The sequence below is a fragment of the Cricetulus griseus genome, chromosome 9 (assembly GCF_003668045.3).
Source record: "Cricetulus griseus strain 17A/GY chromosome 9, alternate assembly CriGri-PICRH-1.0, whole genome shotgun sequence".
NCBI lineage: Eukaryota > Metazoa > Chordata > Mammalia > Rodentia > Cricetidae > Cricetulus > Cricetulus griseus.
Window position 1 is genome coordinate 5,644,649 of NC_048602.1, and position 12,293 is coordinate 5,656,941.

Sequence of the window (12,293 nt, forward strand, 5' to 3'; positions counted from 1 at the left end):
TTCTATTTATTTATTTATTTATTTATTTATTTGGTTTTTCAAGACAGGGCTGGCTGTCCTGGCACTCGCTCTGTAGACCAGGCTGGCCTTGAACTCACAGAGATCCGCCTGCCTCTGCCTCCCGAGTGCTGGGACTAAAGGTGTGTGCCACAGGGGCTCCCTGAAAGGATTTTATTTATTTATTTATTTATTTATTTATTTATTTATTATGTATACAGTTTTCTATCTGCGTGCCAGCAGAGGGCACCAGATCTCAGTCAAGGTGGTTGTGAGCCACCATGTGGTTGCCTGGAATTGAACTCAGGTCCTCTGGAAGAACAGTCAGTGCTCTTAACCGCTGAGCCATCTCTCCAGCCCTGAAAGCATTTTTGTTTTTAAACTGTTGTTTCGAGATAGGGTCCTGCGGTGTAGCTCACCTGCCTCAGCCTTCTGAACCCTAGGATTGTAGACAGGTGTCATCATGTATACCACAGGAGGTTCTGAGAGCATGAAGCCTGCGGCCTCACCAGGCTTTGGATGGACAAAGAGGACTTCCTAAACGAGAGACACTTGAGCTCCCATCCAAAGCGGAGGACACGGGCCAACAGGCAAACCCAAACCCAGGAGTGTTTGTAGGTAGAGGACAGGGCTTGCGCAAAGGTCTGCCAGGGAGTTGAGCCTGAGGTCAGGACAGAGAGCTGAGGCTTCTCAGTAAGGCACGGAGGGTGTGACAGGAAGGGAATTCACATTAGTCACCGGCAAATGACTTACTGGCTAAGCCCAGGTTTAGACCTGGGTCACCACCTCCTGTTTGGCTCATGTTATATCTTGCCTCCCACACACAGGCTTGAGCAGCCATTGCCTGGCTTTGCCTGGCTTGGTCCCAACAAGCCCTCAGGTGACGTCAGGAGCAACTATAATTTTTGTCTGCTGTGCCCTTGTTATTTGAGTGATTATCGTATTAATTAAATTATTGGAGATGCTTTGCGCAAGGGTGACAGTGAAAGGAACAGGGAAGGCAGACTGGTTGTCCGAGCTTAACCTCAGTTTACTTATATGTGGAATGGGTATTATAAACAGCACCTATTCCACAGGGCTGCCACGAAGACACGCAAGCTGGTATGTGCAAAGTACTCAGGAACTGGCAGTTATCTGTCTATGTTATTTAAGGATGAGCAAGAGGAAATGAGCTAAGAGTTCCAAGTGGGCTCCAAGTTGAGGGAACAGTATGGTGACATGGGGACTAGCATAAGGGCTGCCATTTCCTATGTATTTAGTCACTTAATTTTTTAAAGATTTATTTATTAATTATGTATATAGAATTCTGCATCTAGGCCGGGTGGTGGTGGCGCACGCCTTTAATCCCAGCACTTGGGAGGCAGAGGCAGGCGGGTCTCTGTGAGTTCGAGGCCAGCCTGGTCTACAGAGCGAGTTCCAGGACAGCCTCCAAAGCCAAAGAAACCCTGTCTCCAAAAACCAAAAAAAAAAAAAAGAATTCTGCACCTATGTATACCTACACACCAGAAGAGGGCACCAGATCTCATAAGGGATGGTTGTGAGCCACCATGTGGTTGCTGGGACTTGAACTCAGGACCTCTGGAAGAGCAGTCAATGCTCTTAACCTCTGAGCCAGCTCTCCAACCCTAGTCACTTAATTTTGATAGGGGCTTACCCAGGGGGAACCCAAGTCTAACTTTGCCACTCTTCCCATTTTTTTTTTTTTCAAGGTAGGGTTTCTCTGTGTAGCCCTGGCTGTCCTGGAACTCGCTCTGGAGACCAGGCTGGCCTTGAATTCAGAGATCCGCCTGCCTCTGCCTCCCCAGTGCTGGGATTAAAGGTGTGCACCACCACCAGGCTATTTTTCTCCCCTTATGAGACAGGATCCTATATGGCCCAAGCTGGCCACAAACTTGGTATGTACTGAGAATGGCCTCCTGTCCCCACCTCCCAAGTGCTGTTGTTACAGGTATGTGCCATGATCTCTGGCTATGTTCCCATTTTACAGATGAAATCATTGCTCACAGACAGGTCACTGTTTTAAGGATGAGGAATGAAGATTCAAACTGAGGTTTATATAGTCCCCCCAGGAGTGGCCAGGGGCCAGACCGACAGACTTAGATGCCAAAAAGGGACCCGGGATGGAGGTACAAACCGATGGCCACCTAAAGATTCCCTGCAGTGTGTTTTCGCTAGTGAATACCTGTAATCCTAGCATCTGGGAAGCAGAGGCAGGAGGATTGCTTCAAGTTCGGGGTCAAACAGGGCGTTAGGGTGAGTTCAAGGTCAGTTTGGGACGCATCACAAACTTGCCTCAACGTGCAGAACGAACGAACGAATGAATGAATGAATGACAATAAAGATCGAAGTCCCTTTTGGAGCAGGCGGGTGGAGGACCTGAACCAAAACTCTAGTCCCCTCGGGGTTCCAGCCCCTGGTTGTTGGAATGGTTTGCTATTACTCGTAGGAGTGAAATCTGGACCGCGATGAACTTCGGGCAGCAGTTTGTTCGGGGGGCGGGTTAGCCAGGCGAGCAAGGGGCTCACACCCGGAACCCGCTACGTGGGGCGGGGCCCTCCCGCGCAGGCGCAGTCTGCTGCCGCGGCGGTTCTAGGACCGCGCGGAAGGCGACTGGGTGGCGGCGCACGGGCTCTAACCCGGGCGAGCCTCCTGAGTCACCCGCCCCGCCCTCGGGAGCCGGACACAGCGGGAGGCCCCGGAGCAGGAGGGGGACGATCGTGGACCGCCGGAACCGTAAGTGAGACCGGGCCCGGCACCCCTGCACCGCGCAGACCCGGGTTCGGCGGTCCTCAGACCTGGAGGGACCCTCAGGCCGCGCGCGGCCCCGGGGGTGGGGAGTGTGGGGGGGTCCTGGGACAAGCTTGGGTTCTCAGATCCCAACCACCGGGCCTGTCACACTCTGGTCACCCCCCTCCGGAGCACGCCGTGTCATCGCGGGTCTCACGATCAGAAATATGAGCCAGTTATTGGGGGCGCCCGGAACCACGCCCCGAGATGCTGGTCCCGGTTTGCAGCGGGAGGAACTCCGCTATCCGGGGTCCCCGGGGTGGGGGTGGGGAGCGCACAGCCGTGACTCCAGGCGGGACCCCACAGATCCATTGGGTCGGGAGCACTTAGGTGTCCTAATCCACATTAGGGACTTGCTGAGCCCAGCCCTGGGGTGCGGGCTGCGCCCCCTACCCGCCGCTACCCGATGCTCAGTTCCGGGGGGCCTTGATCTGGGACACACGCCCGGTGCGCTTTGCACAAACTGGGGGTCCCCGCGTGGAGAATCCACCCCGCAGCGCGCCCCGTAGCCCTGCTTTCCAGCTCCCCCGGGACAGCAGGGGGTCCACCTAGCCCAGGCTGGCTCGGTAGCCCAGGCTGGCCTTGAGCCGGTCCTCCAGCCTCCTCAGGCTCTGAATTTTGGGGTGACTGCTGTGTGCCACCACGCTCAGTTGCACCCCACTCTTCCTGACACCCACGCATGCAGCCGAGCCTGGGCCAGGGTGCTTTCTAGACCCTAGGGGGGTTCACCCCTGCCCGGGTCCCTTCCCTGCATCCCGTGTGCAGACCCCCCAGCCGGAGGCTCGCCCGCATCCCAGTCTAGCTGCCGGAAATGCTTGCATTTTTGCTTTTTATTTTTTTCCGGGAAGGGCCGGGCTCCGGACGCGGTGACTACCTGACCCCCCTACCCGTCCCCCTTTTCTCTCCAGGCCTCAGTTGCAGTCATGTTCCTGGTTAATTCGTTCCTGAAGGGCGGCGGCGGCGGCGCGGGGGGCGGGCGGTTTGACGGCGGTGGCGGCGCGCGGCGGCGGCCTGGGAATGGGAGGTGGCGGAGGAACTGCCATGCGTATCCTGGGCGGGGTCATTAGCGCCATCAGGTGAGGCCACCTGCGGGGCCGGGCTGTGCGAGCCATAACGGGACGCCGGTGGTGCAGTCCGACCCGGGGATCCTAATTAGGACCGGGAAGGAACTGAGCCTAGGGGAACCCTAGGGAGGCTGGTGCCACCCCTTAGGGCAGGGCTGGGCACGGGTGTCAACCTGCTCCTGTGGGATGCCGTCTCCCCCGGGGGACTCTTGTGCGTTTGGGGAGGACTCAGCAGGACTGGATCCGTCCCTGGGGAGTCTGAGGGCACTTCATGGCCGGCCCAGGACCTGACATAGGTGCGGCCTGCTGTTTGAGGAAAGTTGTTGGCCCAGGAATGACCAGAGCCTACTAGGAAGCAACAGTCCATCGAGGGTTGTGTGGGATCGGCAAGTGGCTGGTTTAGTGGGTAAAAATCCTTGGGAGTGGGGAGGAGGTTAGAGCTGGTGGTTGTCACCTAATTACCCTGGTCACCCATCAGTGATCCTTCAGATGGAGCTGGGGTAGGAAGTTAGAGAATGGGGAAAGGAGAAATGGGGCAAAGTTCTGCACAGAGACCAGAGAAAGATGAGGCCTAGCTAGGGACGCGGTGCAGACAGACCCCTTGCGAAGTGAGTTCTTCAAGGGGCGGGCGCTGCCCAGTGGTGGCATTTCAGGGACACTGATTGGGGCCAAGGTGATTCTGACATCTGCGATTGGTGGGTGTTCCTCGATTAGGTAAGGATTCTTCCGTGGGGGTGGGCCCGTGGGAGGGGTCGGCCTGATGGAGGAAGAGGAGGAGCAGCTCCAATTTACTGAGAGTGGGGATCTGTGAGGACCGGGGATATACAAGGGAGGAGGGACCACTTAAGAAAGGGGGGGCTGGAGTTTGAGGGGTTGGACTAACCGTTCTGCTGCCCGTTGGAGGCTCCGCCCCCATGCGCTAATTCCTCCTTGTCTCCCCTCAGCGAGGCTGCTGCGCAGTACAACCCGGAGCCCCCGGTAAGCCATCCTAGGTACTAGGGACCCTTTCACCCGAGGCTTGTTGTCCACCACCACCACCACCACCACCACCACCACCACCACCACCACCACCACCACCACCACCACCACCACCACCACCACCACCACCACCACCACCACCACATCCTCATCCCCATCCCTATAGAGAAGGCTCCCTTCCTTTCTTGGGAAATCCCCTGCTATTAAGAATGTCCCCTTTTGAAGTCCTGGGTCTCAGTCATGCTACATGCCACACTCACGTCAGGCTCCCTGACCCTCAAACCGCCCAGCCCTCTCTGACTTTCCCCTGGGATGTTGGGGTGTGAGATCTGCTCTGAGACCGCGTCTCTCCGCAGCCCCCACGTAGCCATTTCTCTAACACTGAGGCCAATGAGAGTGAGGAGGTCCGGCAGTTCCGGAGACTTTTTGCCCAGCTGGCTGGAGACGTGAGTATCGTGGGGCCGCTGGCCCTCCCCGACTGTGACAGCCCAGAAGCCCCCGTCCTCTTTTATGTTATCCCATCTCCCTTGAACTGTCCTTGCCCTCCGCCTGCAGGACATGGAGGTCAGCGCCACGGAACTCATGAATATCCTCAACAAGGTCGTGACCCGACGTGAGTGAACAGGGTCAGGGGGTGGGGAAGCCTTAGAGGTTTTAGGGACTGGGATGTCTGTGATCTCTGACCTCTGACCTTTGATCTGTCATACCCCCCCCCCCCAGACCCGGATCTGAAAACTGATGGTTTTGGCCTTGACACTTGTCGAAGCATGGTGGCTGTGATGGATGTATCCTTTGGGGCCAGTCTAGAGGAGGTCTTGGGTGAAGTTTTCCTTCCTTCCTTCCTTCCTTCCTTCCTTCCTTCCTTCCTTCCTTCCTTCCTTCCTTCCTTCCTTCCTCCCTCCTTCCCTCCCTCCCTTCCTGCCATTGTTACTTTTTTTCTCTCTCTCCTCTCCCTCTCTTTCTTTTTGGGTTTTGTAAACCAGGCTGGCCTCTAATTCACAGAGATCCGCCTGCCTCTGCCTCCCCAGCGTTGGGATTAAAGGCGTTCGCCACCACCATCACCACGGAGTGACGGGGAGTTTTCTGAGAGTGTGTTGAGAACAGCCAACTTTACCCAGGTTAACGGACCCAACCTTTACAGACACCTTGCTAGACAGAGGCACCTTAACAGGAAAGGAAACAGAGTCACAGTTGTTTTGTCTCTGGCCAGACCACCCAGAATTCACCTAATATTGATCTTTGAAGTTAATCAGGTTTGGGGCTGGTTGGGGCTTGGATAGCAGAAACAGTCATCTGAAGAATAAATAGCAGGATAGGAATTTGGACTTGGGAACTTCTGGCTTGAGAATCTAAGCTTGTTTTATTTATGTATTTACTTTAAAAGAATTTATTAATTAATTTTTTGAGGCAGAGTGTCTAGTCCTGGCTGTCTTGGAGTCTCTGAGTGCTGGGATTAAAGACATGCACCACCACCTCCTGGCTAACAATTTTGTTTTTTCGAGACAGGGTTTCTCTGTGTAGCTTTGGAGCCTATCCTGGAACTTGCTCTGTAGACCAGGCTGGCCTCGAACTCACAGAGATCCACTTGCCTCTGGGATTAAAAGCGTGCGCTGCCACCACCCAGCTCTGGCTAACAATTTTTAAAGATGCGTTTATTTTTCCCGTGTATGAGTGTTTTGCCTGAATGTAGTATGTACATTACGTGGGAGAGGACAGAAGAAGAATCAGACCGCTCAGAACTGGAGTTAGACAGCTGTGAGCTACCATGTTGGTGCTGGGAATTGAACCCAGGTCCTCTCTGCCAAAGCAACCCGTGCTCTTAACCACTGAGCCATCTCTCCAGCTCCAAATATCTACACTTCTAACAATCATATTTATACATATACCAACGGGCACAACTACATGCATTGGTACATGGGCACACATATTTTTTTTTCATTACTATACATTTATTTTATTTTTTTTTTATTTTTACTTAAATTAGAAACAAGCTTGTTTTACATGTCAATCCCAGTTCCTTCTCCCTCCCCTACCCCCTTCCCGCCACTGACTTCCTATCCCATTCCCTTTCTGCTCCCCAGGGAGGGTGAGGCCTTCCATGGGGGACCGTCAAAAGTCTGTCATATTTGCACACATATTTATATACATACCCAAGAGCATACCTACAGGTGTGTAGGAACACGCATGAACATTTGCACACTTGCTAGTTGTTAGTCAGTCGTGAGCCATGCACAGCTAGCACACTTTACCCACTGGGTCATCTTCTTAGCCCCCCGAGCCCAAGGCTCTGGCTGGCCTGGAACTTGCTGTGTAGACCAGATGGCTTTTGGAGTCCTGAGATCTGCCTGCTTCTGCTTCCTGTGTGCTGGATGGAAGGCCTGCACCACCATACCCAGCCCAACCTTGCTTTTGAGATAGGGTCTTGCTATAGATGCCAGGCTAATGATGAAACTCAATGCTTCTGCCTCTGCTGGGATTGCAGCGTAAGACCCTGTGTCAGGAAAACAAATTTTATCTGGGTGGTTGTAGCCCACTCGCCTTTAATCCCAGCAATTGGGAGACAGAGACAGGAGGATCTCTGTGAGTTTGAAGACAGGTTGGTCTACAAAGCAAGTTCCAGGAGACCCTGGACTGTTACACAGAGAAACCATGTCTCAAAAAACCAAAAAGAAAAAAAAAAGTTAAAGAAAACTAATTTTATTTTTATTTATTTATTTTTGTTTTGTTTTGAGACAGGGTTTCTCTGTGGCTTTGGAGGCTGTCCTGGAACTCACTCTTGTAGGCCAGGCTGGTCTCAAACTCAGATTCAGCTGCCTCTGCCTCCCGAGTGCTGGGACTAAAGGTGTGTGCCACCACCGCCCGGCTTATGTTTTTTAAAGGTAGGGTCTCACAGTGTAACCCGGGCTGGCCTCGAATTTACTATGTAGATCTTCTTGCCTTTGCCTTCTGAGTGTTGGGATTAAAGGTGTGTGCCACCATACTCAGCCAAAGCCTTTTGTTAAATAAATTAAACTATACCTTGGGTAACATGACTATAGTGTTGAATGGGAGTTGTGTGTTTGCCCAGATTCCCAGGATTGCTGTCATGTACCCAGTACATACAATATAGGATCTGGGTTAATTATCACATTGTGTGTGTGTGTGTGTGTGTGTGTGTGTGTGTATCTGTCTGTCTGTCTGTCTGTCTGTCTGCATGAGCATGCAGGTGTCCTCAGAGGCTGAGGGCATTGGGCCCCCTGGAGCTGGAAGTACAGGTGATTATAAGCTACATGATTTGGGTTCTGGGAACCAAACCCAAGAACAGTCTAGTGTTCCTGACTGGGGGGCCATCTATCCAGCCTTTCAAGCTTATTTTATTTTTATTAATTTTTTTTTTAAAAAAGTTAGCCTACAACACAATAATAGATTTCACTATGGCATTACACACACACACACACACACACACACACACACACACACACACACACACACACCCCCCATTGTATTTTGTCACATTGTCCTTAACAATGTCTTGCCAGAGCGACACCACAGGAAAGCTGGGCTTTGAGGAGTTCAAGTACCTCTGGAACAACATTAAAAACTGGCAGGTGTGTGGCGGCCTCTGAAAGTCCCAGCATCCAGATCCCCAAGCCATGGGGACACCGTGCTCCATGGTGCTTGGTGGAACCGTGTCTTCCATTTTCTACAGGCCATATACAAACGCTTTGATGTTGACCGATCGGGGACCATCACTGGCAACGAACTCCCAGGGGCCTTTGAGGCAGCAGGTGGGCTGGCAGGGCTGTGATGGGCTAGAGGCGGGGTGGGGATGGAGGAGGGTTGTGCGCGCCCCACCCTGAGACCCAGCCGTTTCCAGGGTTCCACCTGAACGAACATCTCTACAACATGATCATCCGGCGCTACTCGGATGAGAGTGGTAACATGGACTTCGATAACTTCATCAGCTGCTTGGTCAGGCTGGACGCCATGTTCCGTGAGTGACTCTCTAGGTTTCCCTGGGGCAAACCTTCATTGCAAACCTTCATTGCAAACCTTCATTGGCCAAGGTCTCCTCTAAGCCTGACTTTTACGTGAACAATGCTGGGGTCACCAAGCAGCGGCATCTGAGATGGGACTGGGTGGGATGGGATAGGCCAGTGAGAGCCACGTGGGCTGTGAGGGGAGGACCAAGGGATCATCTGACTCAGCCCGGGGAACCAGAGAGGGCTGCCTGGAGGAAGGGAAGTGTGAACTAAGTCGTGAGGCACGAGGAAGAGTGACCTAGAGGGCGCAAGGAAGGTGTTGCAAGCCAAGGGGACAGTCTGTGAAGCTCTAAAGAGGAAAGGGGAGATGGCACTTTTGTTGTTGTCTTAAGGTTTATTTATTAAGCTTGTATTTTACATAAAGAGGTCAGAGGACAATTGAGTTGGTTCTCTCTCTCTCTCTCTCTCTCTCTCTCTCTCTCTCTCTCTCTCTCTCTCTTGCCTTTTGAGACAGTGTCTCTCTGTGTAACCTGTCCTGGAACTCACTCTGAGACCAGCTGGCCTCAGACAAACCTACAGAGATCCACCTGCTTTTGCCTCCCGAGTGCTGGGGTTAAAGGCGTATGCTACCATGCCTAGGCTGGCTTTCTTTCTTTCTGACCTGTTTTTTGTTTGTTTTTAAAATTTTATTTATGTATATGAGTGTTTTGCCTGTATGGTATATATGCCTGTGCCTGATGTCAGATCCCCATAATTGGAGTCCAGACAGTTGCGAGTCACCATGTGGTTGCTGGGAATTGAACCCAGGACCTCTGAAAAGAGCAGCCAGTGCTCTTAATCTCTGAGCCATTATCTCTCGTCCCCGTCTGGCTTGGTTTTTTGAGACAGGTTTTCATGTAGCTCAGGTTGATTTCAGACTTAATTTGTAGCTGGGGGTGATCTTGAACTTGGGACCTTTGTGCCTGCAGTGACAGCTTTTTATAAGGGTTTGATGTAAGAGCCCTAAGACTCTCTTGCCCTCCTTACGGTGGAGGACCCTAAGGTTCCGGCAAAGTGCTTGCTCTTCGCCACTCAGCCAGGAAGTTGGAGAGTCGGAATTTGACTTTGTGCTTGTCTGAGAACTAACTTGAGTGATGAGAAGAAACAGGGGTGATGGTCATGGACATGCCATACAGTGCTATGAATGCCAAGTTCAGGGGGCCTCAGTCTGTGGTGGGCATTGAAGAGCCAGGGCAGGCTCTGGGTCAGCTTCGGCTTTCAAAGCTCCTTTGGAGTGGTGTGGAGTTGGGTGTGGTGGTGGTTCACCATGACCCTGGCGCTTAGGAAGCCTAGGTAAGAAGATGGTCAGGAGTTCAAGGTCATCCTTGACTACAGGGCAAATTTGAGGCAAGCCTGGGCTTTGTGAGATCTATTTCAAATTTAGTTACTTAGTTGAAAGGGTTATGCTATAGCTTTGTTGGTAGAGTACTTGCCTGGATTCCATGAAGCCCTGGGGTTGATACCATGCATCTGTGAGCCTGAGTGTGCTGCCCACACCTGTAATCCCAGCGCTCAGGAGGTAGAGGCAGGAAGATAAGAAATTCCAGGAGAAATGTCCCCTGGTCCCCTGGCCTATGGTAGCAGGAGCACCAGCGGCATCAAGGATACCCTGTGGCCACCTGAAGATAGTGACTCAGCCCTGGTTAGTGTGGGCAACTCTGGCTTGGTTTGGCTGTGGATGGGAAGCATGGAGTCAAGTTCCAGGGCGGGAGTGGGGGCCACACCAGACTCAAGTGCCCAGAAATAGATTGCCAAGTTACTTCCTTTTAGCAGACTCTTTGGGTTGCAACTGGAGAGGGTGGAGCATAGGTGTTGGGGAGGCCAGACCTGGATTCTAATCCAGTTTTCTGTCCTGTTTGGCTGTGTGAGCTGCAGCATGCCACTTGACTTTATCTACTTACTTACTGAGGTCGTCAGGGATCCAACCCTGTACCTTAAGCATGATAGGCAAGTACTCTATCATTGTGTTATAATACCCTAATTCTGTGTCTCATTTAAAAATGCACACGCCTACAAAATTAGATATTTTATTGATTTAATCTATTATTATTATTTTGGTTTTTCGAGACAGGGTTTCTCTGTGTAGCTTTGGAGCCTATCCTGGCACTCCCTCTGGAGACCAGGCTGGCCCTGAACTCACAGAGATCTGCCTGCCTCTGCCTTCTGAGTGCTGGGATTAAAGGCATGCGCCACCACGGCCCAGCTATTATTATTATTATTATTATTATTATTATTATTGAATCTCATGTAACCTGGCTGGCCTTCAACTCCCCTATGTAGCTAAGAATAACATTGAACTCAAGACCTTCCTTTTCCACAGCCAACAGAACAACAGAGTGCTGGGATTACAGCAGTGTGGACCACCACAGGCGCCTCCGAAGTTCTTTGTACAGGGCTTGCTTGACACAGAATAAAAAGATGATGAATGAAGGATTTACTATACTATCATCATCAACATTAGCCTATAGCCAGTCAGGGTGGCGCACGCTCTTACTCCCAGCACTCTGGAGGCAGAAGCAGGTATGTCTCTATGACTTTGAGGCCAGTCATGGGTTACTTGGTGAGACCCTATCTAGAAACAAAGCAACAATAACAACAACAACAAAAAAAATTAGGCAGGTATTAGTATAATATTATTATCCCAAAAGCAACCAATTCCGCCCTCCCTTTCACCTCTAGGTGCTTTCAAATCTCTTGACAAAAACGACACTGGGCAGATCGAAGTGAACATCCAGGAGGTAGGGTGACTTCTCTTGGGCGTGGCTGTTCCAGCCCCTCCCATCCTATCTGCCCAGCAGGCCCTGGGTGAGGTGTCTGGTTCTCCGGGGCTCTGTGCTCATCCGTGCCTTCCTCTTCCAGTGGCTGCAGCTGACAATGTATTCCTGAACAGAGCTGCCTCCTCACAGTTCACTATGGAGCCACCTCGAATCCTGTTCCTGTCTGCAGCCGTGTTTTTATAGTCATGTCCTGCTACCCACAGGCCTTCCTGTCTTGTACCCCAGCTTCCCAGTCAGCAGCCGGAGCTCAACACGCCCCAGCTTGCCATACCCGAGTTACCCCGGGCTCGAAGACAAGCTAGCTGCTCTCTCTGCTGAAGGGTCACCCCACCCCACACACTCCGTTACCTCCATCCTGTCTGTGTGCCAAGCCTAGCACTCCTGTTGCTTCCATGTCCCAAGGGCCCTGTGTCAGTTCTGGGAGGATCATGCCTGTCCCTACACACACCACGCCCCGTTATGCACTCATTCAGTTACCTCCCAGGCAGCCAAATGAACTCCAGGCCTTGGCAGGCCCACACACCCTAGTGCCTGCACTCTTTTTCCCCAGCTGTCAGGCCCAGGAGTAAATAAACTCTCTCCACTTGCTGCTTCCTATGGGCTCTGCCTCCTGAGTGTTGACAGGTGGCTCAGAGTCCCGGGAGGAGGAAGGCTTTCTGGGGGAACTTGGGCATTTGTTTATTTAATGT

The 12,293-nt window shown here is 52.2% G+C and overlaps 1 protein-coding gene across 1 annotated transcript; it reads left to right on the forward strand.

Moving 5' to 3' along the window:
- Positions 1–2,586: 2,586 nt before the first annotated feature.
- On the forward strand, positions 2,587–12,266 carry Capns1 (calpain small subunit 1). The gene is given in 12 exon segments (XM_027432573.2): positions 2,587–2,730; positions 3,693–3,784; positions 3,786–3,860; positions 4,793–4,826; positions 5,183–5,272; positions 5,382–5,439; positions 5,547–5,611; positions 8,345–8,413; positions 8,515–8,593; positions 8,683–8,799; positions 11,507–11,565; positions 11,687–12,266. Coding segments are annotated over 11 exon segments (750 nt in total). The 5' UTR covers positions 2,587–2,730; positions 3,693–3,707; the 3' UTR covers positions 11,714–12,266.
- Positions 12,267–12,293: the final 27 nt, after the last annotated feature.